The following is a 24,707-nucleotide window of genomic DNA, read 5'->3' as shown; positions in this document are numbered from 1 at the left end:
TACACAAAACACAACATACAAAAAACTAAAGACTGAGCAACATGAACCCAACATAAAACCGGGAGTGATCTCAGATGCTCCAGAAGGGTAAGTAAATCCTGCTCCACATGTGGCACCTGTCGTCTTGCTCATGTTAGTATAAACCCGGTAATGAATCTAATTCAGTAGGTCACATTTGTGAAAAAGGGAAGGGAATTGTAGTTACGACATTAGGAACAAATCCGCTATCATCTGTGAAACGGATATTCCAGGACGGTCAACCGATTCTTGATGGCGGCCGTAACAAAAAATAGTTTCCAAGGAAAGATGTCTGTAATACATTGGTTTGTCGTTCGGTGGTGGAGACAATGTCAGAAATACCGAGAACAAATTGGCAATAAATATAATATGCAAGTTCTACAAAGATAATAGATTGAGTGGAATGACGACAGTTTCGAATGCCATTGGAAAGCGAAGGCACGATGGATAGTGAAGAAATCTATCCTTGCATCTGACAAACTACGGACCCTTCAAGAAGTTATAGTATGGGTCATCTACCGTAAAATGATTTAGGCGCTATCGATACACGAGATATCCGAAATGATGCCTCTATTCTGACCGGACATGGCTGCGTATTTATACATCGTGCATAGTCAAACAGACATTGAAAGTGATATCCAATGACAACCATCTACAGATACCTAATGCACGAACAAGACTGAATAGCATTGCTAAAAAAATGATAAAGCCAAACAACATTAAGGTAAAAATGTTTCCTGTTACACCAATTATGCTATTTTTGTCACTGACCGCTTATCAATTACCTGAATATAAATTGCAAAAATGCCACTGTAGTCGTGCAACTTTCGAGTAAATCGATGTTCGTTATCCATCTTGCTATAGACTAGTCTAAACGGATTATAGTTTTTTTTAATAACACTTTAATAGTGTGAGTAAATTTTCATGAAGCCACACACTACCGGGTACTTCACTATCTATATGAACAGAACTCAAACATCAGTACTGCAATCAAACTTAACTGGTTTGAACAAGTAAATAAATTTATATCCCCCCTTTTCAATAGTTGTGTTTGTGATTAGTTTCGATGTGAAAGCTCAAGCCCTTTTGCGGGGGATATAATATGTAGTCTGCATGGTGATTTGTAGTGTATTTAATCTGTATCATTTTGCCTATTGGGGGATACAATATGAAGTCTGCATGGTGATTTGTAGTTTATTTCATCTGTATCATTTTGCCTATTGGGGGATACAATATGAAGTCTGCACAGTGATTTGTAGTTTATTTCATCTGTATCATTTTGCCTATTGGGGGATACAATATGAAGTCTGCATGGTTATTTGTAGTGTATTTAATCTGTATCATTTTGCCTATTGGGGGATACAATATGAAGTCTGCACGGTGATTTGTAGTGTATTTAATCTGTATCATTTTGCCTATTGGGGGATACAATATGTAGTCTGCATGGTGATTTGTAGTGTATTTCATCTGTATCATTTTGCCTATTGGGGGATACAATATGTAGTCTGCATGGTGACTTGTAGTGTATTTAATCTGTATCATTTTGCCTTTTGGGGGATACAATATGAAGTCTGCACGGTGATTTGTAGTGTATTTAATCTGTATCATTTTGCCTATTGGGGGATACAATATGAAGTCTGCATGGTGATTTGTAGTGTATTAAATCTGTATCATTTTGCCTATTGGGGGATACAATATGTAGTCTGCATGGTGATTTGTAGTGTATTTCATCTGTATCATGTTGCCTATTGGGGGATACAATATGTAGTCTGCATGGTGATTTGTAGTGTATTTAATCTGTATCATACTGCCTATTGAGGGATACAATATGAAGTCTGCACGGTGATTTGTAGTGTATTTAATCTGTATCATTTTGCCTATTGGGGGATACAATATGAAGTCTGCATGGTGATTTGTAGTGTATTTCATCTGTATCATTTTGCCTATTGGGGGATACAATATGTAGTCTGTATGGTGATTTGTAGTGTATTTAATCTGTATCATATTGCCTTTTGGGGGATACAATATAAAGTCTGCACGGTGATTTGTAGTGTTTTTCATCTGTATCATGTTGCCTATTGGGGGATACAATATGAACTCTGCACGGTGATTTGTAGTGTATTTAATCTGTATCATTTTGCCTATTGGGGGATACAATATGAAGTCTGCACGGTGATTTGTAGTGTATTTAATCTGTATCATTTTGCCTATTGGGGGATACAATATGTAGTCTGCATGGTGATTTGTAGTGTATTTCATCTGTATCATTTTGCCTATTGGGGGATACAATATGTAGTCTGCATGGTGACTTGTAGTGTATTTAATCTGTATCATTTTGCCTTTTGGGGGATACAATATGAAGTCTGCACGGTGATTTGTAGTGTATTTAATCTGTATCATTTTGCCTATTGGGGGATACAATATGAAGTCTGCATGGTGATTTGTAGTGTATTAAATCTGTATCATTTTGCCTATTGGGGGATACAATATGTAGTCTGCATGGTGATTTGTAGTGTATTTCATCTGTATCATGTTGCCTATTGGGGGATACAATATGTAGTCTGCATGGTGATTTGTAGTGTATTTAATCTGTATCATACTGCCTATTGAGGGATACAATATGAAGTCTGCACGGTGATTTGTAGTGTATTTAATCTGTATCATTTTGCCTATTGGGGGATACAATATGAAGTCTGCATGGTGATTTGTAGTGTATTTCATCTGTATCATTTTGCCTATTGGGGGATACAATATGTAGTCTGTATGGTGATTTGTAGTGTATTTAATCTGTATCATATTGCCTTTTGGGGGATACAATATAAAGTCTGCACGGTGATTTGTAGTGTTTTTCATCTGTATCATGTTGCCTATTGGGGGATACAATATGAACTCTGCACGGTGATTTGTAGTGTATTTAATCTGTATCATTTTGCCTATTGGTGGATACAATATGTAGTCTGCATGGTGATTTGTAGTTTATTTCATCTGTATCATGTTGCCTATTGGGGGATACAATATGAAGTCTGCACGGTGATTTGTAGTGTATTTAATCTGTACCATTTTGCCTATTGGGGGATACAATATGAAGTCTGCATGGTGATTTGTAGTGTATTTCATCTGTATCATTTTGCCTATTGGGGGATACAATATGAAGTCTGCACGGTGATTTGTAGTTTATTTCATCTGTATCATGTTGCCTATTGGGGGATACAATATGAAGTCTGCATGGTGATTTGTAGTGTATTTCATCTGTATCATGTTGCCTATTGGGGGATACAATATGAAGTCTGCATGGTGATTTGTAGTGTATTTAATCTGTATCATTTTGCCTATTGGGGGATACAATATGTAGTCTGCATGGTGATTTGTAGTTTATTTAATCAGTATCATTTTGCCTATTGGGGGATCAATATGAAGTCTGCACGGTGATTTGTAGTGTATTTCATCTGTATCATTTTGCCTATTGGGGGATACAATATGAAGTCTGCACGGTGAATTGTAGTGTATTTAATCTGTATCATTTTGCCTATGGGGGGATACAATATGAAGTCTGCACGGTGATTTGTAGTTTATTTCATCTGTATCATGTTGCCTATTGGGGGATACAATATGAAGTCTGCATGGTGATTTGTAGTGTATTTTATCTGTATCATTTTGCCTATTGGGGGATACAATATGTAGTCTGCATGGTGATTTGTAGTGTATTTCATCTGTATCATGTTGCCTATTGGGGGATACAATATGTAGTCTGCATCGTGATTTGTAGTGTATTTAATCTGTATCATATTGCCTATTGAGGGAAACAATATGAAGTCTGCACGGTGATTTGTAGTGTATTTAATCTGTATCATTTTGCCTATTGGGGGATACAATATGAAGTCTGCATGGTGATTTGTAGTGTATTTCATCTGTATCATTTTGCCTATTGGGGGATACAATATGTAGTCTGTATGGTGATTTGTAGTGTATTTAATCTGTATCATATTGCCTTTTGGGGGATACAATATGAAGTCTGCACGGTGATTTGTAGTGTTTTTCATCTGTATCATGTTGCCTATTGGGGGATACAATATGAACTCTGCACGGTGATTTGTAGTGTATTTAATCTGTATCATTTTGCCTATTGGGGGATACAATATGAAGTCTGCATGGTGATTTGTAGTGTATTTCATCTGTATCATTTTGCCTATTGGGGGATACAATATGAAGTCTGCACGGTGATTTGTAGTTTATTTCATCTGTATCATGTTGCCTATTGGGGGATACAATATGAAGTCTGCATGGTGATTTGTAGTGTATTTAATCTGTATCATTTTGCCTATTGGGGGATACAATATGTAGTCTGCATGGTGATTTGTAGTTTATTTAATCAGTATCATTTTGCCTATTGGGGGATACAATATGACGTCTGCACGGTGATTTGTAGTGTATTTCATCTGTATCATTTTGCCTATTGGGGGATACAATATGTAGTCTGCATGGTGATTTGTAGTGTATTTAATCTGTATCATTTTGCCTATTGGGGGATACAATATGAAGTCTGCACGGTGAATTGTAGTGTATTTAATCTGTATCATTTTGCCTATGGGGGGATACAATATGAAGTCTGCACGGTGATTTGTAGTTTATTTCATCTGTATCATGTTGCCTATTGGGGGATACAATATGAAGTCTGCATGGTGATTTGTAGTGTATTTAATCTGTATCATTTTGCCTATTGGGGGATACAATATGTAGTCTGCATGGTGATTTGTAGTGTATTTAATCAGTATCATTTTGCCTATTGGGGGATACAATATGAAGTCTGCACGGTGATTTGTAGTGTATTTCATCTGTATCATTTTGCCTATTGGGGGATACAATATGTAGTCTGCATGGTGATTTGTAGTGTATTAAATCTGTATCATTTTGCCTATTGGGGGATACAATATGAAGTCTGCACGGTGATTTGTAGTGTATTTAATCTGTATCATATTGCCTATTGAGGGATACAATATGAAGTCTGCACGGTGATTTGTAGTGTATTTAATCTGTATCATTTTGCCTATTGGGGGATACAATATGAAGTCTGCATGGTGATTTGTAGTGTATTTCATCTGTATCATTTTGCCTATTGGGGGATACAATATGTAGTCTGCATGGTGATTTGTAGTGTATTTCATCTGTATCATGTTGCCTATTGGGGGATACAATATGTAGTCTGCATGGTGATTTGTAGTGTATTTAATCTGTATCATATTGCCTATTGAGGGAAACAATATGAAGTCTGCACGGTGATTTGTAGTGTATTTAATCTGTATCATTTTGCCTATTGGGGGATACAATATGAAGTCTGCATGGTGATTTGTAGTGTATTTCATCTGTATCATTTTGCCTATTGGGGGATACAATATGTAGTCTGTATGGTGATTTGTAGTGTATTTAATCTGTATCATATTGCCTTTTGGGGGATACAATATGAAGTCTGCACGGTGATTTGTAGTGTTTTTCATCTGTATCATGTTGCCTATTGGGGGATACAATATGAACTCTGCACGGTGATTTGTAGTGTATTTAATCTGTATCATTTTGCGTATTGGGGGATACAATATGAAGTCTGCATGGTGATTTGTAGTGTATTTCATCTGTATCATTTTGCCTATTGGGGGATACAATATGAAGTCTGCATGGTGATTTGTAGTGTATTTCATCTGTATCATTTTGCCTATTGGGGGATACAATATGTAGTCTGCATGGTGATTTGTAGTGTATTTAATCTGTATCATTTTGCCTATTGGGGGATACAATATGAAGTCTGCACAGTGATTTGTAGTGTATTTCATCTGTATCGTTTTGCCTATTGGGGGATACAATATGTAGTCTGCATGGTGATTTGTAGTGTATTTAATCTGTATCATTTACCTATTGGGGATACAATATGAAGTCTGCATGGTGATTTGTAGTTTATTTCATCTGGATCATATTGTCTATTGGGGGATAGGTGTTCAATTGCAAGTACAACTGCATCTGCTTATTTATATTGAAACAAAATAGATAGTCATTACTGATACTAAACGGGTCTATTATAAAGCTTGATATACACATGATATACTTCTATTATCGATTGGGTGTATTTATTTATTTATGTTATAATTTAAATCTGTCAAAATGAAGGCGTATCTGATGAAAGTAACCACCAGAAGACAAGTCGTGAGCACTTAAGTATGAACAAAAGAATCATACTTTATATTTGCAATGCATTTCTTTTTTCTTTTTAGTTTCTCTTTAAATATTTCCAAAAAACACCATATCATAAAGGTTTAATTTATGATCATTTTTTTTTATTCAGTTCTGGTTTACAATTCACCTATGTTTAAATTGTATAACGTTACCTTACCTGCTTACCTTTTTCAATAACTGAACGAGATAAATTATGCTTTGAGTGTTTAAATTTCCATAAGCACACCTCCTACAATTTACACAGTTAAACACTTAAAAGAGAGTTTGATAAAGGTTCAAACATTGAAGCACGTCACCGAAGTAAGGACACAGATATTACACTCACACAAAATGGTATGATTACTTATGATTTTTATCTTGTTACAACAGTTTTATTTTATTTCTACATCACTTTAATGTTAAAATAGTACATTTTATATATTACTTTACGTCTAATGTTATTTTGGTCTCTGGTGGAGAGATGTCCCATAAGCAATCCTACCAAAGCATTTATATTAAATAGTGATGTGTTAAAAATAAAGTTTAAGATATGTGTTTATTTGCTGTTAAAACCAGCTATAATGCATTACAAAGAGGGATGTTATGAGTTTTTAAGGGTCTTTAAACAAAATGTATTGAGGTGAACTATCATATATGTATATTGAGATATTCCCTACATTTCTTTTACAATGTATGGTCTTACGATTGGTTAAATAATTAAAGTGTGATATATCCCCTTTCCCGATTAAGTTTCAATTTTTTTAAAACGTTTTTAACAGTTTATCCAAGTCTTTTTTTCTCGGAATTATGAGGGGATTTTTTTTCAAATTCAATCTTTTGGAAACATGACTGAATACAATATTACCGTATGAAAACAATTTCTTTATTATAACTACTGATCTATTGATTATGATTACACTTCCGCATTCATACAATATGAATAACAAAGGGCATGTGAAACGGTTATTGTTTTAGTGTACGGGGGTATGTGGGAGTAATTTGTAGATCAAAAGGGGGTCTATACCAAGTAAGCAACCAATGCTTTAGGTTGAAGAGAGACCGATTTTTGTTTCAAAAGAACAAATAATAACAGGCGATAAACAGTCCAGAATCTGAGGTTTCTGGTCGTTTAAATAAAGGATCGCCTCTGTACCGTGCACAACGAAGCAATATATTAAATACGCACCTGTTTTCTCCATTAGTACGTGACACCCGTCATCTTACTCCTGTTAACATTCGTTGATGAAATGTATCATCATGCTGAAGTGGACTAATAATGTCTCTTAGTAACCCTTATGCATTGTATACATCGAAATATATCGTCGCAATATACTCTTTAACGTATGATATCCCTATCATAACTTGATTTGTCCTCTCTTCATTGGAATTTATGCAGTAGAAAGTACAGGAAATGGGTAGACACCTATTCAGTTTTTGGTCAATGTCTGTAAGGTCGATGGCATTTATATTAAATAATTTCTGATGATACATTGTACATGCAATTTGAGTTCACTTTGTTGGTTTGAACGGAAACTTGTATATGGGAACTAAAAGGGAAAGGGAATAGTCTTATTGATCAATAGGTATATAGTAGGTTAAAAGCCAATGAGACAGTAGATGAAAATAAATGTACATAGTTTATAGTATGAAATTCTTTTAAATTTTTTTTACAACTATGGCATAAGTTGTCAAATACATGTTTATTGACCATGTGCTTCAAACCTGTTGACTAGAATAACCGTTAGCCAAATAATACCAAGGGCATAGGAAGTTTTTGTATAAATCTCTTTAGATAGAGTTTGGTTTTTTTAAATTGTCATCAATATATTCATCTTGCATCTTTTCAGGACCCTGCAGACAACAAAACATGACTCTTATTATGGTTTCTCCCAATTAATATTCGATTTGCCATTGGGAGCATCTGTTGACAGTGTTCACTTCTTTAGCTTTCTATGCATGGTTTAAAGGCAATTCGTCAGATTTAAAAAAAAAAACGTTTTGAACTTCAAAATAAATATTATATTTGTTTTAAATAACGGCGATGCCCTGTTTGATATGTCATAAATATTGTGAATCAATACGATATATGCATTCTTGAAAGACATAAATAGCTAGATTTTCAAATGGAAAAAATAAACTGTTAAAGTAAATATAGTAAGAGATTGACAGTGATTTAATAAAAAGTTTTATATTTTGCTCCGTTGATCTGATAAATTAGACATTTAGTCGATATTGAAATTGATGTAAGATAGGTTTATCTTTTCAAATTCAAGTATTAAAATACTTTTTTATACATGTTTGTTCATGTCATATCTTGAAGTTTTTTTTTTTTGTGTTTATAAAAAATCATATATTATGTGCATCACTTGACCAATATAAAGAAAAGATTTCTAATATAATAGGACTAATAGTATACATTTTGTATCTATATAAACAACTTTAGTGACAATTTTGTGATATCAAAATAAGTTATTTATTCATAATATATTGCCATTTACTAAATGAAAATAAGAAGATGTGGTATGAATGACAAAGAGACAACTCTCCAAGACCATGCTAGGACCAAATGACATAAAGTTAGCAACAAAAGGTCGCCTAAACAGCAAAAAAAAAACACAACATACCGTACAGCAAGTGATAAAAGACCATGAAATGACAAATTAAAACACCTTAAACGAGAAAACTAGTACGTTAAATAAAAGTATTCATAAAAACATTTTTTTTTATTTAGCATTGTTTTGAGATGCAACGTGAATTTAGTTACAAAACACAAAGAGGCAAAATAAACTTATCTACTTTCTTGTTGTTCAACATCCAGTTGATTTAAGGAATTTTCGTACTGTTTTGCATTTGTATGTGTATGAACTGATACCATTTCAAAAAATTACGGGATTTATTCATCAGTGTGACCTAGCTTTCGGCAATGGGTGCTTTTGGTGAATTGGCTCTTCTAACACGAATGTACTTCGTTTAAATGTAGTTGTTTTTGTTCTAGAATATATACATTTTTGTTTTAAATTCATTTCATTTCAATTCAAATTGGTGTCTAAATTTCACATTTATCTTGTTTTGATAGTCACAACCATAAAAGTACATATATGTTGCAATTTCACATTTGGCTTATGAGTTTTAACGATTAGTTTAGAGATAACCTTTCTTTCAGGCAACACTGTGGTGTGTAGAATGGCATAGATTACCTCTCCTATGTTGTGCTATATACAATCATTGCTACTGTTTTAAAGTCTTTCGTAGGACAAAAACACTCATGCCACACAGCAAAGTCAATACGTTGGTCATCAGCGTAATTTCAGGTTATCTTTCATTGACTGCTTCATTATGCATGCATATGTTTTGAACCAGGACAGGCTATAGAAATAAATAGTTTCTATTTCGTACGAACAATTAATTATATTACATGTATTTGTAGGCTGACCAACTAAATGAAGAACAAATTGCAGGTATGAAAACTCATTTCTATTTGATATTAGAAATTTGATATCTACAGTATAATACCTACCTTCTCTTAAACATACCACTTTTATTATGCATGTATGTTAATTACAATAATTGATACTAACAGTGCCCTCCTTAATCGAATTGTTCTTCAACTCATTTGGCGCACAGTGTTTCCAAAGCCTGTTTAAGGACAATTAAAAACTAGGATACATCAAGAACACGATAATTTATTTTTTCCAATTGTCAACTTCCTATTTTTGAGAAGTAACACCCAACCTTGATGAACGTATATCAGACAAAACAATACTAATGCTTGGTTTCATTTTGATGATTTAACCAAACAGAGATAAACACAACTCAAAAATTACTTCAACAGGATAAGAGGAAGAATGACTTAAATTGTAATTCTACCAAATTTTTGAAAGCTAAGCAAGTTCTGTTTATATGCATAAACGCGTGAATGTAAACTTCAGTTTGGCAAAGTACAAACACAAATTTTGTTTATAATCCTAGCGACGCTAAAATACTTATTTTTTGTTTTGGTTTGTTAGTTGTATGCATCTGTGGTTGCATGCAAATTCCTGTTGCCGTTTCCTCTAACAAATATTATAAAGTACGTTGTGTGAAATATCAAAAAGCATAATATTTTCCGTTATAATGTAAATTTTGTATATCCTCACCAATGTGTTTCTCTCATTATTGATATTTCTGCTGTATACATGCACTTTTTATTTTACAGAATTTAAAGAGGCTTTCAGTCTGTTCGACAAAGATGGCGACGGTACCATTACCACAAAAGAACTGGGAACTGTCATGAGATCTCTCGGACAAAATCCGACAGAGGCAGAACTACAAGACATGATCAACGAAGTCGATGCTGATGGTAAGTTTTAAAACCTACAGATGAAAAGATATTATGCATATACCGTATAGTACATGTTTCTTTCCCCGAAACCTTAGTTCCATTACATGTGGCCATCGCTGTGTTGTTTGTCGTTCTTTGACATATTGCTTTTGATTGTCTCATTTTATATAGATATCTTCTTACTTTTTGTATACATGTTCAAAGTAGCGACATTATAACTATCACAGTGACAAATGTCAACATTTGCAATTACAACATATTTCTTACGATTTTAGGGGTGCAGAGAGTTAATCTAATTATATGATATAATTAGTTTTGCAAACTACCTTGCTATTACTCGAATTTCTTTGTACAATGCCCAATTGCTATGGTAGGTTACTGATTTTACTTTTTACTAGTATCTTCAGATTTTTACCAAATTACATACATGTTTGTGCAGTTTTGAGAAGGTTTCGAACACAAGACAATTGATGCATATCTATGTTAATCTTTCGCAAGGTACTTGTGTATTCAGAGTACTTTTCACATTGTGTTACAACCAGCAAAAACAAACAAACCAACACATTCTCATTCCTTTTTTTTCCAAGGTAATGGTACGATAGATTTCCCAGAATTCCTTACTATGATGGCTCGAAAAATGAAAGACAGTGATTCCGAGGAAGAAATCAGAGAAGCATTCAGAGTATTTGATAAGGACGGCAATGGTTTTATAAGTGCAGCTGAACTTCGACATGTGATGACAAATCTAGGTGAAAAATTAACAGATGAAGAAGTTGATGAGATGATCCGAGAGGCCGATCTAGACGGAGACGGTCAGGTCAACTACGAAGGTACGTTTTATTTTTCAATACAGGTGTCTGTTTTCGATTTAGATCATATAAGACAGTTTTCAGACAAACCAACCTAAAGATCGTTTTTATGCCCCACCTACGATAGTAGAGGGGCATTATGTTTTCTGGTCTGTGCCTCCGTTCGTCCGTGCGTCCGTCTGTGCGTCCGTCCGTTCGCTTCAGGTTAAAGTTTTTGGTCAAGGTAGTTTTTGAAGATGTTGAAGTCTAATCAACTTGAAACTTAGTACACATGTTCCCCATGATATGATCTTTCTAATTTTAATGCCAAATTATAGTTTTGACCCCAATTTCATGGTCCACTGAACATAGAAAATGATAGTGCGAAGTTCAGGTTAAAGTTTTTGGTCAAGGTAGTTTTTGATGAATTTAAAGTTACATCAACTTGAAACTTAGTACACATGTTCCCTATGATATGATCTTTCTAATTATAATTCCAAATTATAATTTTGACCCCAATTTCACGGTCCACTGAACATAGAAAATGATAGTGCGAATGGGGCATCCGTGTACTATGGACACATTCTTGTTCTTAGTTGTAAAAGCTGCTCGGTTTAAAACATAAAAATGAATTCCCAGGATTTAAGTTGATGCACTTATTCATTACTTTCCCTGTGCGAGTATCTTCATCACATATATCGCAATGAACACAAAAAAATATCTCAAATGATGTCATGGCAACATTTTTAAGGAGTTGATGGCCATTCACTAATATAAATTTGTTAATGAGTGTCCAGAGATGACGCATGGTGCATGTACATACATGTGTACCCTTTTTAAAATACCTAACACAATTTGTTTTAGTATCTGTATACTAAAGTACCTCCTTCATAGTAAACACGAATTCCCGCTCCACATAGTATTGTTTATTTTAAGGATCGTATAAACACAGTTGAATGTATAACAGTGAAAGGATGCAGTGCACTGTAACATAGAATAGCCATTCACTGTATATGCATTAGACATTTTTACATCGCGATGACCTTGAGGTCATATCGATGTATTGATATCGCCTAAATTTCCATTATGAAAAATAGTTTTGGGTTTTCAACCGATCTATAAAAATTATAGATGTGAAAAGGGTACTTTTTTATTTATATATAAATACCTGCGATTCCGTTCTCCGTTTATACGACAAAATATGGAATCATTTCAGTTGTTGGTTTAGTACTGGAAATTTGACTGATTTATTTCTTATTAAATTAATATAATTAATTGGTGTTTAAGAAAGAGGTCAAATGCTCTTGTTCATTCATAAAATTATCGTTCATTCATAAATTTATCGTAAAATAAAAATCACTACACAGGTCACACAGGTTATAAATACGTAGGGTCAAATGATTATCTGTCATCTAAAAATGACAAACTTACAACAACAAATAGAAGTTTTTAACGACCTTGACTGGCTATACAGCCCTTGCACGGTCGGTTGACAAACTTAATTGACTCCCCTTGCCAATGAAATGGACCTGAAATTTATTCTACATGTTTTCGAAAAAATGGAAAGATAATAATAATAATAATAATAATAATAATAATAATAATAATAATAATAATAATTAATAATAATAATAATAATAATAATAATAATAATAATAATAATAATAATAATAATAATAATAATAATAATAATAATAATAATAATAATAATAATAATAATAATAATAATAATAAAGTTCTTTATTTAACGAAGGTACTAACATTTAACAAGATCATTTTTCGCAATGTTTCTTGAAAATTGATAAATATCAAAGCAACATAGAGCTGTTTCTTCTTGTTCGTATAATGACGATTTAATGTCATGTTTGTCTGTGATGACCCCCTTTTTCGGGATTGCATCAGAATTATAGTTATATCGTATCGCACGAGGATGACGCATATCAACTGAGCAATTATGTTTGGGACTTACTTTTAAGAAATGATGTCAAAGTAACATTAGGAAAATATTTTTCGTAAGCTGAAATAATTTATTTTTTACATGTTTATGTCTTGTAAGATATTTTATTTTTGTCCCGTTTTTCAACATATGCGTCTGGAAGTTTAAATGTTTTAACTGAATGGTTAATTTAAATTAATTATGAAAATTGTTAAAATTAAATCAATACAGGAAATTTGTGCCCAGTTACAAACACTACCAGGGGATAATACATAAGGATTTCTTTTTGAGTTATATGTTTCAGCACATGTATAATTAACCCCAACTTTAGCCTGGTAAACTTGTTGTCTCCTTGTGAAATAAAAAACATATTAAAAATGTTTTCCTGCTAAAGTCTTTTATTGATATAAAGTCAAAACCTTCTTGCTTTTCACTAGACAACCATGTCCTGTCAGGTTTAATTCTTATATATGTAGATGAAAAATAAAAGTCCCCAAAAACATTAACATGGCAGCAATTGCTTTTACAGCCTTTAAGGCTTTGATTTTTCAGTTTACAGAAGAGTGTCCACCATGCACTTGCACTGCACTATAATAATAGTAGAATAGAATGATCATATACAAATAGATGAAAATTATATATATGTTCCGGACCATATGAGTATTTGGACCATACGCGTATGGTCATGACCATATGGGTATATACTCATATGGTCCGACCATATGCGTATGGTCCGACCGTACGCGTATGGTCGGGGTAATTAACACTCAAAACATGTGCTTTATGTTTCAAAACAATAACAGACATTTAAAAAAAAAATGTTGAACCAAAATGAATGTTAAATATGATGTATGTTACATACGTATTGTGAAATACTATAACTGTTCTTTTTCCTTTTTTTGTAGAATTTGTGAAAATGATGACGTCGAAATGAAGGAAATCAGCCATGACGAGACACAAAAACAATAAAAAAAAAATTAAATAATATATTTATCGAATAAAACAGCATGTGTTCAAATTTTGTAACTTGAGAAATTGGGATATTCCTTTTAATTCTAATTTTTCAGTAGTCATTAAGAAATGATTATTTAAAATTTGAATTTGATCCAATGATCACCACAACAAGAAACCATACAGAAGTATCATCAATAAGATAATATGCCAGCAAAATTAATATTTCTTTTTTCAGTTTCATGTAATTGCATACATGACTACCATCGTTTGTTATATATAAAATGTTTATGAGTGTTTAGGCACTCATGTGTATATCGTAGCGGTCATTTCCACTAGCGAAGGACGCCGGGGTGGTCGAAGAAACCACTGACTTTGAGAAGTATAACTGGCAATCCAAGTGAATTTTAAAAGATTGGAGTCGAACGCACCAGTCATGTAAGACAGTTGAGCACAACTTGTGTCTATTGTAAACAGTTTCTGTGAAGTTTTGGCAGTTCTGTTTATACCCTTTTTGTTATGTTTATTTGTACGTTGTACATGTTTGGTTTCTATAATTTTTTTTCTCTTCTGTTCCGGAGTAACTTCCTAAATTCCTAACAATACAAAAAAATAAGCAATCATGTGGCATCATCAGGGAGTCGCCTTACTTCCCCCTTTACCATACAGTTTGATATGTTATAAGGTTGAAGAGCGTGAGTTTGGCAGTTGTGATGGATAATATCGTTAACCTGCACATATAAAAAAAATGAGAATGAAAATGGGTATTGTGTCAAAGATACAAAAACCCGAACAAATAGCAGAAAAAATCCGAAGACCACCAATGGGTCTTCAGCAAAGCGGGAAAATCCTGCAGCCGGAGGCGGACTTCAGCTGGCCCTTTAACAAATATGTGTACTAGTTATGCGTGCGAGGGCTGTATAGCCAGTCAAGGTCGTTAAAAACTCCCATCATCATTACTAAAAATGACATATACTAGACACCAGACTAAATTAAAAAAAACACGAGACTACCAAGGCCAGAAGCTCCTGACTTGGAATTATGCCTTATTAGTTTGAAAACGTCGACTACATGATGTGGGATAAATTGTGTGTTATACAATAGAAATTACAAAAAAGTGTCTTCTTGCGTCGTTATCACATGGTCTCAAATCCAAGTGTAAATGTAAAATAGACAAATGTCGTAGATGTTGGAAACCAAAGGTCACAAAACGGCCTTCAAAATTGGGCTTATGAAAAGAAAAAGGACCTTGCAAAGGTTAAACAATTCAAACGATATGTTCAACGGCATGATTTGCGTACGAAAATCAAAAAAATGGTTATGGTATCTAGCAACAAACAACAGCAATTGAACTTTAAGCTCCTGACATAGAACATGCACATACACACTTCGGCGGGTTAAAATGATCGCATACACAAAACTAGCACCTAACCTTGGATAGTACTTTCAAATAAGCAACATAAGAACGAACTATAAAAATCTGTTGAAGAGTACTCGCAGTTACTAAACGTCAGTTACAAGGCAATAACAACTAAATTAACAAATCATGTATTGAAGACAAAGTATCAGTCAGTACGCATCCAATGGGTTTAGTGTGAAGACTTCATAAGCAGTCGAGGAAAACACTTCATAAGCAGTCGAGGAAAACATGACCTTGCACAGTGCGAAAAAAACTCTTCGACCGTATGACGAACCGTATGTTTTAATATTATCTGTATAATAAAACATGTATTTAAGTTTATCTGTATTCTTGTTACAGTAACAAGCCAATGTGAGCATCAATAAAACAATTATTATGATAATTTCAAACATGAAATTTAAGATCTAAAAATCGTCGTATCTTTGAAAAAAAATGTACAGGTTTTGAGTAATTTGTGGTAACGACATCCCTGATGTCTTTATAATCTAACAGTGATACAAATGTATAACGTTGAACCTTTCATTACCATAAAAGAGGGACGAAAGATACCAAAGGGACAGTCAAACTCATAAATCTAAATAAACTGACAACGCCATGGCATCACAGATATGTGAAAAACGAAAAACAAGTCGAGTTGGGGTATCTAAACTCTGTAATGAAAAACCAAATGAAAAAAGGAAAGAAGAAAAACAATGTGTGATATAAGGTTCACATGTGAAACCAAAATTGATATCTGAATCTAGGATAGGACAATTATTTCTGTTTTTACGCAATATCATAAAAATCAACGTTGCAAATAAAATCAAGTTCTGATTAGTTCAGCGGTATCCCGTTCAATTGAACTGCAGTAATTCTTTGCAAAATGTTACCTTTTTTATGACCTTTTTTTGTTGCAATATAGCTCTTCAACATCCTTTGCTTTTAAATATTTGGCTTTGAGCGTTCCTGATGGAGGTAGACTCAAAAAGAGCTTCGGACGCATGCCATTTATAACGGGTTGTTTTCTGATGACGATAGGAGTTTTTAATGACCTTGACTGGCTACACAGCCCTCACACGGTCGGAAGTTTAAAGTTTAACACCCTATGTTGTTTTGGAAGTTTAAAGTTTAACACCCTATGTTGTTCATCTAATTTAAAGTTTAAAGTTGGAAACTGTATGAAATCTAACAATTTTTTTTTTTTCACGTGTATCATTTATCATCATCGGTACTTAAGTATTCATCTGTGTTGAAATTTACAATCTTAATATTAAATGTTTATATAATCTTTCTGTTTTATATATTGGAACTTTTCGTGGCAAAAGGAGGGGGGGGGGGGACAAAAAAATGTTTTGGCTGAAGTTCAGTCCACCCTTTTTTTTTTACCAATATCTTTTATCAAAATTTTAAAGTTTGTCCAGACTTGAAAATTAATGTCATTTGTTCAATTTAAATTGTTTTCTGTTATATACGGTGTTAACAGCACAACTTTATTTCAAATTATCACCGTTTTATGAATGTAATTTCATGGTTGATTTAATATACTCAAATTCTTTTGTGAATAATTAAAACAACTTGTGTCAATAAAAACTGGCTCAAGTAACTAACCCCAACAACGACTTTTGGTTTTAAAATACACATAATTTGAATTTAGGTCGTTATCATCAGACGATTTTAAAATGGTAGGTGATTTCTCGATTTATTTATTCAGATATTTGTCTTATCACGAAGATACACACATTATATGTTGATTTTATTCTGTTCTTTTTTTATCAATTTATTTATAAATACTCATTTCAATTACTAATATTACAGTTGTTAAGTAATATAAGAGTGAATGTGTTTATTCATGTTTTAGAATGCCGACAGGGGTTTTCATATCAATAACTCATTGTGCTACTTATAACATAACATACACAGTAGCATTTATTTGTATTCAATAAAGTTTTTAGGCCATATAACATAAAATGTTAAATGCATTCTGCAATCTATCGTAAATAAAAGTATAACAAGGAAGAAATAAGCAGAAATCACTCCGGTTTTTCGTGGGGTCCGTTTTGTTAGGTCTTCACGGCGTTTTTTTTTTTTGGACGTCATTTTTCGTTTTATGCCATGACGTTTTCAGAGTTTCTTGACTTATGAGCTCGGTTCGTCCCCGTGGTATCTTCGGCCTTATTTAAGTACTTTGTTTATGCTTTCAGTAATTTTTAGCATCATTTGTGTGGTGTATCATGTATACCTCTTAGTTATAAATTCATTGAGATAAAAATGAGATGTAGAGGATAAAAAATAAAGAACTTAATCTATTAACATGTTCAACTTGAGGTGCTCTTTCACATTTCAAACTTTGTCAGTGATTTTATTTTCTATATCTTGATTTTTTTTGTTGTCATTATTAATTTTTTTGTTGATGAAAGTTTTTTGTAAGACTGGTAGTGATATAGAGCTTGTCAGATTGTATATGGGGATATCTGTGTATTGATGAAGGCTATATATTGACCTGTAGGATATAATTTGCAACATTGACCTCGATGTAGACTTCCGACTGGACATGTGACATTGACAACTATTGTATTCTTTTAACTACCAGTATTTGCTAGTCGAGAGTAAAAGTAACAAGGTTGAGGTATAAAACAGCCAGCTCAGTTACCACAGATTCATGTTATTTTCCCTAGTCAATACTTTCGTCAGTAGTTGTCTGAAGCCATACCTGAATGTTTTTAGATATTTGAAGAATTGGTTTTTGATGGCATTTTTTTCATAGAGTCTGATTGACGACTCGGAACAGTTTAGATCTGGATATATGTTATATAGACATCTCTCTAATTTTGACTGTAGCCCCTCTCAAACCCCTGGTTTTTTTTTGTGATTTGTGTTGTTGGGTGCATGGCTGTCTCGTTTTTGTATATCGAACATTTTAGAAAGGTAGTATTGTGTATACTGTATTCCAATTTAACTCAATACGCCTATGGGATCGATATACAATATTAATGGGAAGTGGCCATGTAAAACCATTTGGCTATTGTTTTAATAAGTATTTAAAAGGTTTTTCTATGTCATCGTCCATAAATACTTTCGTCCAGGTATCATAAAGACAGAATATATATAGGTTGTAAATTAAATATTGTGTAATATGTTAGATTTATTCATATTTAAATGTACAGTTTAGTCGTGTGTTTGTCCCTTTTCGATGCCTCTTTTGTATATTCTGTTATACATGTATCATGTATGAATACGAATGTTCTTAATGGTACAACCTTGAACAGCAAATCAATGCAAAATTGTCAATAATACATGATTGTATATTCTATTGAATGTAAGATTCTCATTTTTCATTTTAAACGGTCATGCACAATTATCAGATTACATTTGAGGAACTAAACAATAAAAAATATGAATAGTGTTAAAGGTTTTTCCTTTGTTTTTTTAAAGTTGTTAGTTGTCTCAAACTGTTGAAATAATGCAGGTGAAATGAAAAAGGTAAACCCCCTTGTAATAAACAATTTCAAAAATGAAATTAGGAAGAAATACTCTTGCCTAGCAGGAACGTTAGGCTGAAGCCTATGTCAAATCATACGACAAACAAATAAATAAATTTTGAAAAATAGTTCTGTTTACACGCCTTGGAGCTTCTAGAATTCTCAAAATTCCCCCGTAATACTTCGTTATGAAGACTTTATTACCATAAAATAGTTTAGAATTTTCATTTTATAATGAATTGTCCATGTACATGTAACTATTTTCAGAGTAAAGCAATAAATAGATAAAAGACCATGTATTATACATGTAGTTCTACTATAACATTGAACAAAACACAATATATAATACATAATAAATTGATAATATAATTACCAAATGTATCAAATTAAGTTGTAAAAGTCTATAAAATTACCAGAAATCTGATATTATTTTTTCTCTAATATTTCAGGCCGACCAACTGACAGAAGAACAAATTGCAGGTTGGTTAAACGAAGGGCAAAATTATACGGAAAGTCCTATGATCAATTGTAATGTTAATCGTACATTATTGATATCCTTTTTTTGCAAGTATTCTTGCTACTTTGATAAAACTGTGGATATAATTAGTTCAACTACTTTATTCAAAATAAGTTATATTTGATTGAGGGAAATAAAACCTCTACCCATCACTCAACACTTAATAAATAACACATAGCTGAGAGGGTGACAAAGCAGATTGTTACCCCGAAAAAACGTTGTCAATGGAGGCGAAGCCAAGGTTTACAATGTTTTTTCGAGGGATAACAATCACCCTCTTAGCTATGTGTTACATAATTTATAGACTGGTTCCCGATCGCAATATTAAGTATGTGAGAGAGTATGGCTAATAGCTAATACCTGGAACGTAGTACCGGGTTCCAGGATACATAATTTATTATACTGAATGTTTATTGTTGTCTTTTATTATTTAATTAAGATTTAAAGTATTTAACTATGACGTCAACGTTACAGAAATTACACAAATCAACATAAGTGAAGCAAAATATGTTTTGTTTTATTATGAAAGTCGATGAAAAACCTCTGAGACAACACGTATAGGACTAGAGCATTGTCATTAACTATTTGATTTAAATTCAATTTATTGCCTTTTACGTTGCCGATTTTGATTGGTCTGCACAAGTGGGTGACATTCAAATATTTGTCTCACGCTCAGCAAGGGAATAGAGTAAATTGTCTCCTTCGTATTAGCCAATCATAATCTGGCATTTTAACGTGAAGTATAATCATAATCTGGCATTTTAACGTGAAGTATAATAAAGTTAAATGTATTACAATATTGCATATGGTGTAGCATTCTGCTGTTTTCATTGGATATGACGACCACGTGTTTCAAAAATTATTTTACGTATTTGACGCCTTTTTTCTATTTTTTCGTATATTGACGGTATGTTTCTATTTATATGTATATTTGTTGTCAATATAAGGAAAATGTTGCTAAATTTAGATTTACGACGTCATGACGTCACACATAACAATCACTGAGGAAGCACCGCATCAGAAAAGAAAATTTCCAAGTTGATCAGGAGATTTCAATCTTTTGTGTTAAATGCAGACGATAAGAATACAAGAATGATAATGCAACAAGCTGTGATTTTGTTAAAAAAAAAAAACATTTTCAATAACATGTTAAAATTCTTTCAAAATACGATTAAAACATCTACAGAAAGAACATTAAACTTCATTTTCCTAATAAATTATTTACAGTCATATTTAATATTGAAATTAAGGACTTTCACTCAGTCAATACGTTATATATGGACCTATTAGATTATATTGACACTCGGACTTCGTCCTCGGCCAGTATAATCTGAACAGGTCCATATATAACGTATTGACCTCGTCAAAAGTCCATAATTGATAATTTTAAAGTATAATTGACAACTCCTACGTCGTTCGGGATAAATAGGGTCACCCGAGCCGTGCAGATAAAATGATATATACCGACTTGCTTGGTTAATAACTATAACATAATGACAATTAACTCAAAATTATTCAAAACTTCTATTATCTTATAGCTGACTGGTAGAATGCTTCAAATGATTTACTGAAAATATTATTAATTCTGTGCTACCAAGTTTTAAAAAAAAATATACGTATTAATGTAAGGAGATTTAGGAAAATATGATCAAACTAATAAATGTAACATACATTAAACAATTAATTGATAGTCGGACATAGATGTAAATTAATTCTTCCTTTATATATTATGTTTATATCATCGAAATAAATACTGTATTTGGTAGACTTTTTTGTAATAAAAACCTCATACAAAAATGTAACAAGTAGAATATGTTTATAAAATTCATTGTTGAATTATTCAGAGTTTAAAGAGGCTTTCAGTCTGTTCGACAAAGATGGTGACGGTACCATTACCACAAAAGAACTTGGAACTGTTATGAGATCTCTCGGACAAAATCCTACCGAGGCTGAACTACAGGACATGATTAATGAAGTAGACGCTGATGGTATGTACGTTTCGTGCATATGTCTATGTAAATGTTGTAATCACATTACAAGTTACCAGTTACACTACTTCGGATGCTCATTTCTTTAATTATTGTTTTTAAGTGTTGCTGGAGGTCACCATACCATATAATCGTTCCATTTCGTACTCCTTTAAATTCTAGGCGAGTCAAAAAGAATAAGTTATATATTAAAAATACTTTCATCCATATTGCTACTGCATGGTATAGACATGTTTTATATAGTTTTAAAAGCTTTCAGAAAGAATAATTATATTACTGTAAAAGTGTGCCATACGACAGGATTTATTTTTGTCCATTATGGGAGTCTCGGGATATTACCAGGGCCAATATGGAAAAGGGCATGTTATAATCTATAATTTTACAACGGTATGAAGGCTCCTTCGATTTAATGAAGTTTCGATGGAGCATATTTATAGCTCTGTATACTTGTTACGCGCACAATTGTTTCTTCTAGATAGTTACAGTTAAAATTATTGAGGACACAGAAAATGAATTACGAATTTATTAAGTAACACTGATATAGAAAAAACGAACGAGTTTGGGTAAAATAAGCTGTGTAAGATGGGTCCAAAGTACAATCCCACTAAAACAAGGAAAAATAACAGTACAGGGAACAAAAAAACTTTATTTTCGTAAGTTTTGCTGCCTCATTTAGATATATCACATAAAATCATTATTCGTTTAAGATATGCACGACATAATCACTAGAAACAATATATAAATATCCATTCGAAGTTATTTGCCATAAGTGTTTGAAACGAAATTATCCTAAAGAATCAAGGGGAGTGTATCAAGACAACAAGTACAGTTCTAAACTGAAGATTGAAGAAAGTTTATATCTGAATAAGGATTTAATATGAGATAATTACACAAAATGATATATTAGGCACATTCTAATCATAAAAAAACGTCTGACTATTTAACATGGACAAACGTCTTCCTTGCAGGAAATGGCACAATAGATTTCCCAGAGTTCCTAACAATGATGGCAAAGAAAATGAAAGATAGCGATTCAGAAGATGAATTAAAAGAGGCATTTAGAGTTTTTGATAAAGATGGCAATGGATTTATAAGTGCAGCTGAACTCCGCCATGTTATGACAAATCTCGGAGAAAAATTAACTGATGAAGAAGTTGATGAAATGATCAGAGAGGCTGATACAGATGGCGATGGTCAAGTTAATTATGAAGGTATGGTCAGCACAAATCTAGTTGAACTTTTTTATATATATATATCAACAGATATGGTACAGATAACAAAAAAAATATAATGTAACAGCATTGCACATGTATGTTATAAATGTAATACACGATCTGCTGAAACATATATTTTCCATTGGTTGATCTCATGCAAGATTAGAAACGTCCGATTTTTTCGCAATAATGCATTTGTAATTGCAGAACGGATACAAATCATATTGGATTATCTCCCTTTTAATAGAGACGTATGTTTACGAGATTGGTTAAGTACCTTTCATTAAGAAATAATATTTTAGTTTCTTACTTGATCAGAAATGTCCATTGGAGGTACCTTGATTGGTCGCAAATGCAAACGAGCGTCTCTCAGATATATCTTGTTTCATATCATTAACTGTTCAAAGCCTACAACCAGTATGCAGTCCATTTATTATTATTGAAACATGATAATCTATAATTATATAATATGTATTTACAAGTATACCTGCATGATGAGAAACATTTCTTTACATTGTAGAATTCGTCCAAATGATGACATCAAAGTAGACCATCACTACAAGAATTGTTTCCTTCTTCACTGTTGCATCATAATGTACATTTCATCAAAGACAATTTTTCAAATGTACTATCATACTCAAAACAATATTTTTAAATGATGATATTGTTATAAACTAGGAACTACAGAAAAATATGTAATACATGTGATTTAAAACTACGACGAATGTGTACAACCTGGCAACGCGTTCTTGACTACAAAGATGTCATGGCCAGTCCAGCCTTTTTGCTGTAGAATTGAAACATTTTATTATATTTAATATGAAATGGAGGTCAATGTTCAACTCGTTTTGCATGATGCGCGGAATTTGAGGTTAACTGGCCCACTAGGTCATTATATTAAATATCCTTTATTTACTCTACTGCAATACGTCCATGTTCTTCGTCCGTCCATTTTCTTTGTCCGTCCATATTCTTTGTACGTGCAATGTTCATTCATATTCAAAAATGTGATTTTCATTTTTAAAATGAAATAAATTGCAACCAAACTAGTCTACAACAATCCTCGAAGTGTTGAGCTGCAAAATGAAATTAGATATTTCCGCTTCCAAACTTTTACTGTTTTTTGTAAAAACAATTTATGGATTATAATGAAGATATAAGTCAATTATAAATTAAATAATCCGAAAATGTTCAAATTTTATTCAAAGTTTTAGGAAGAGGTCCATATATATCCCCCTTTTTGAATTCGTTACTTGATATACTAGTACTCAATCGTAATTAAACTTGACCACATATAAGTTTGACGAACATTATACCCATGTATATGTAATTGTATGTAAATATAAAACAAATGTTAGGTTATAGTTGTGTACTTGCAAATTAAGTTTATAGACAAGTTTTGGTTGGAAGTTAAAGGATGACTCGAAAATTAAATCACGAATAATTTACCTTTCGTGGTTTCAAATTTTCCAATGTATTACTTCCTTATCACTCTAATAGATCTGACACTGTCGTCCATCTGAAGAGTAATGCATGGACCACAAGATATACTTATCACGTCCACGCAACTAGTCGCATGATGAAACGGCAACTGTGATTTGTACATTGTTCCTAATATAATAAAAATTTAAATGATATTTGCATGCTTCTGTATTATTTATACAAATTCTTACCTTAATACGGTTATTTAGAAAACGAAACGTTTTGTTTCTTAAATTAATTTCTTCGTGGAGCTATTCAACTATCAATTGACTTGATTACAAATTAAATTCTGGAATGAATTTTACGTCAGGCATGAGTTTTATTCTTTTTTGTGTAACAAGATGGACATCAATACACCAAAAAATGTCTTTGGTATTGATATTTTGAAATAGTACAAATGTGTACCATATATTTAA

The 24,707-nt window shown here is 32.6% G+C and overlaps 1 protein-coding gene across 1 annotated transcript in view; it reads left to right on the top strand.

Moving 5' to 3' along the window:
• LOC139515394 (uncharacterized) overlaps nt 1–24,446 on the top strand; it is a 35,869-nt gene extending 11,423 nt beyond the window's left edge. Inside the window, exons 6-15 of the mRNA XM_071304963.1 lie at nt 6,450–6,570; nt 9,644–9,674; nt 10,412–10,555; nt 11,125–11,367; nt 14,167–14,185; nt 17,266–17,293; nt 19,540–19,570; nt 21,452–21,595; nt 22,564–22,806; nt 23,330–24,446. Coding sequence (XP_071161064.1) covers nt 6,450–6,570; nt 9,644–9,674; nt 10,412–10,555; nt 11,125–11,367; nt 14,167–14,185; nt 17,266–17,293; nt 19,540–19,570; nt 21,452–21,595; nt 22,564–22,806; nt 23,330–23,358 — 1,033 coding nt within the window. The 3' untranslated portion in view covers nt 23,359–24,446. The remainder of the gene's footprint in view (nt 1–6,449; nt 6,571–9,643; nt 9,675–10,411; nt 10,556–11,124; nt 11,368–14,166; nt 14,186–17,265; nt 17,294–19,539; nt 19,571–21,451; nt 21,596–22,563; nt 22,807–23,329) is intronic.
• Nucleotides 24,447–24,707: the final 261 nt, after the last annotated feature.

Source organism: Mytilus edulis, chromosome 3, assembly GCF_963676685.1.
Source record: "Mytilus edulis chromosome 3, xbMytEdul2.2, whole genome shotgun sequence".
Taxonomy (NCBI): Eukaryota; Metazoa; Mollusca; class Bivalvia; order Mytilida; family Mytilidae; genus Mytilus; species Mytilus edulis.
This window is presented reverse-complemented; position numbering and strand designations above follow the sequence as displayed.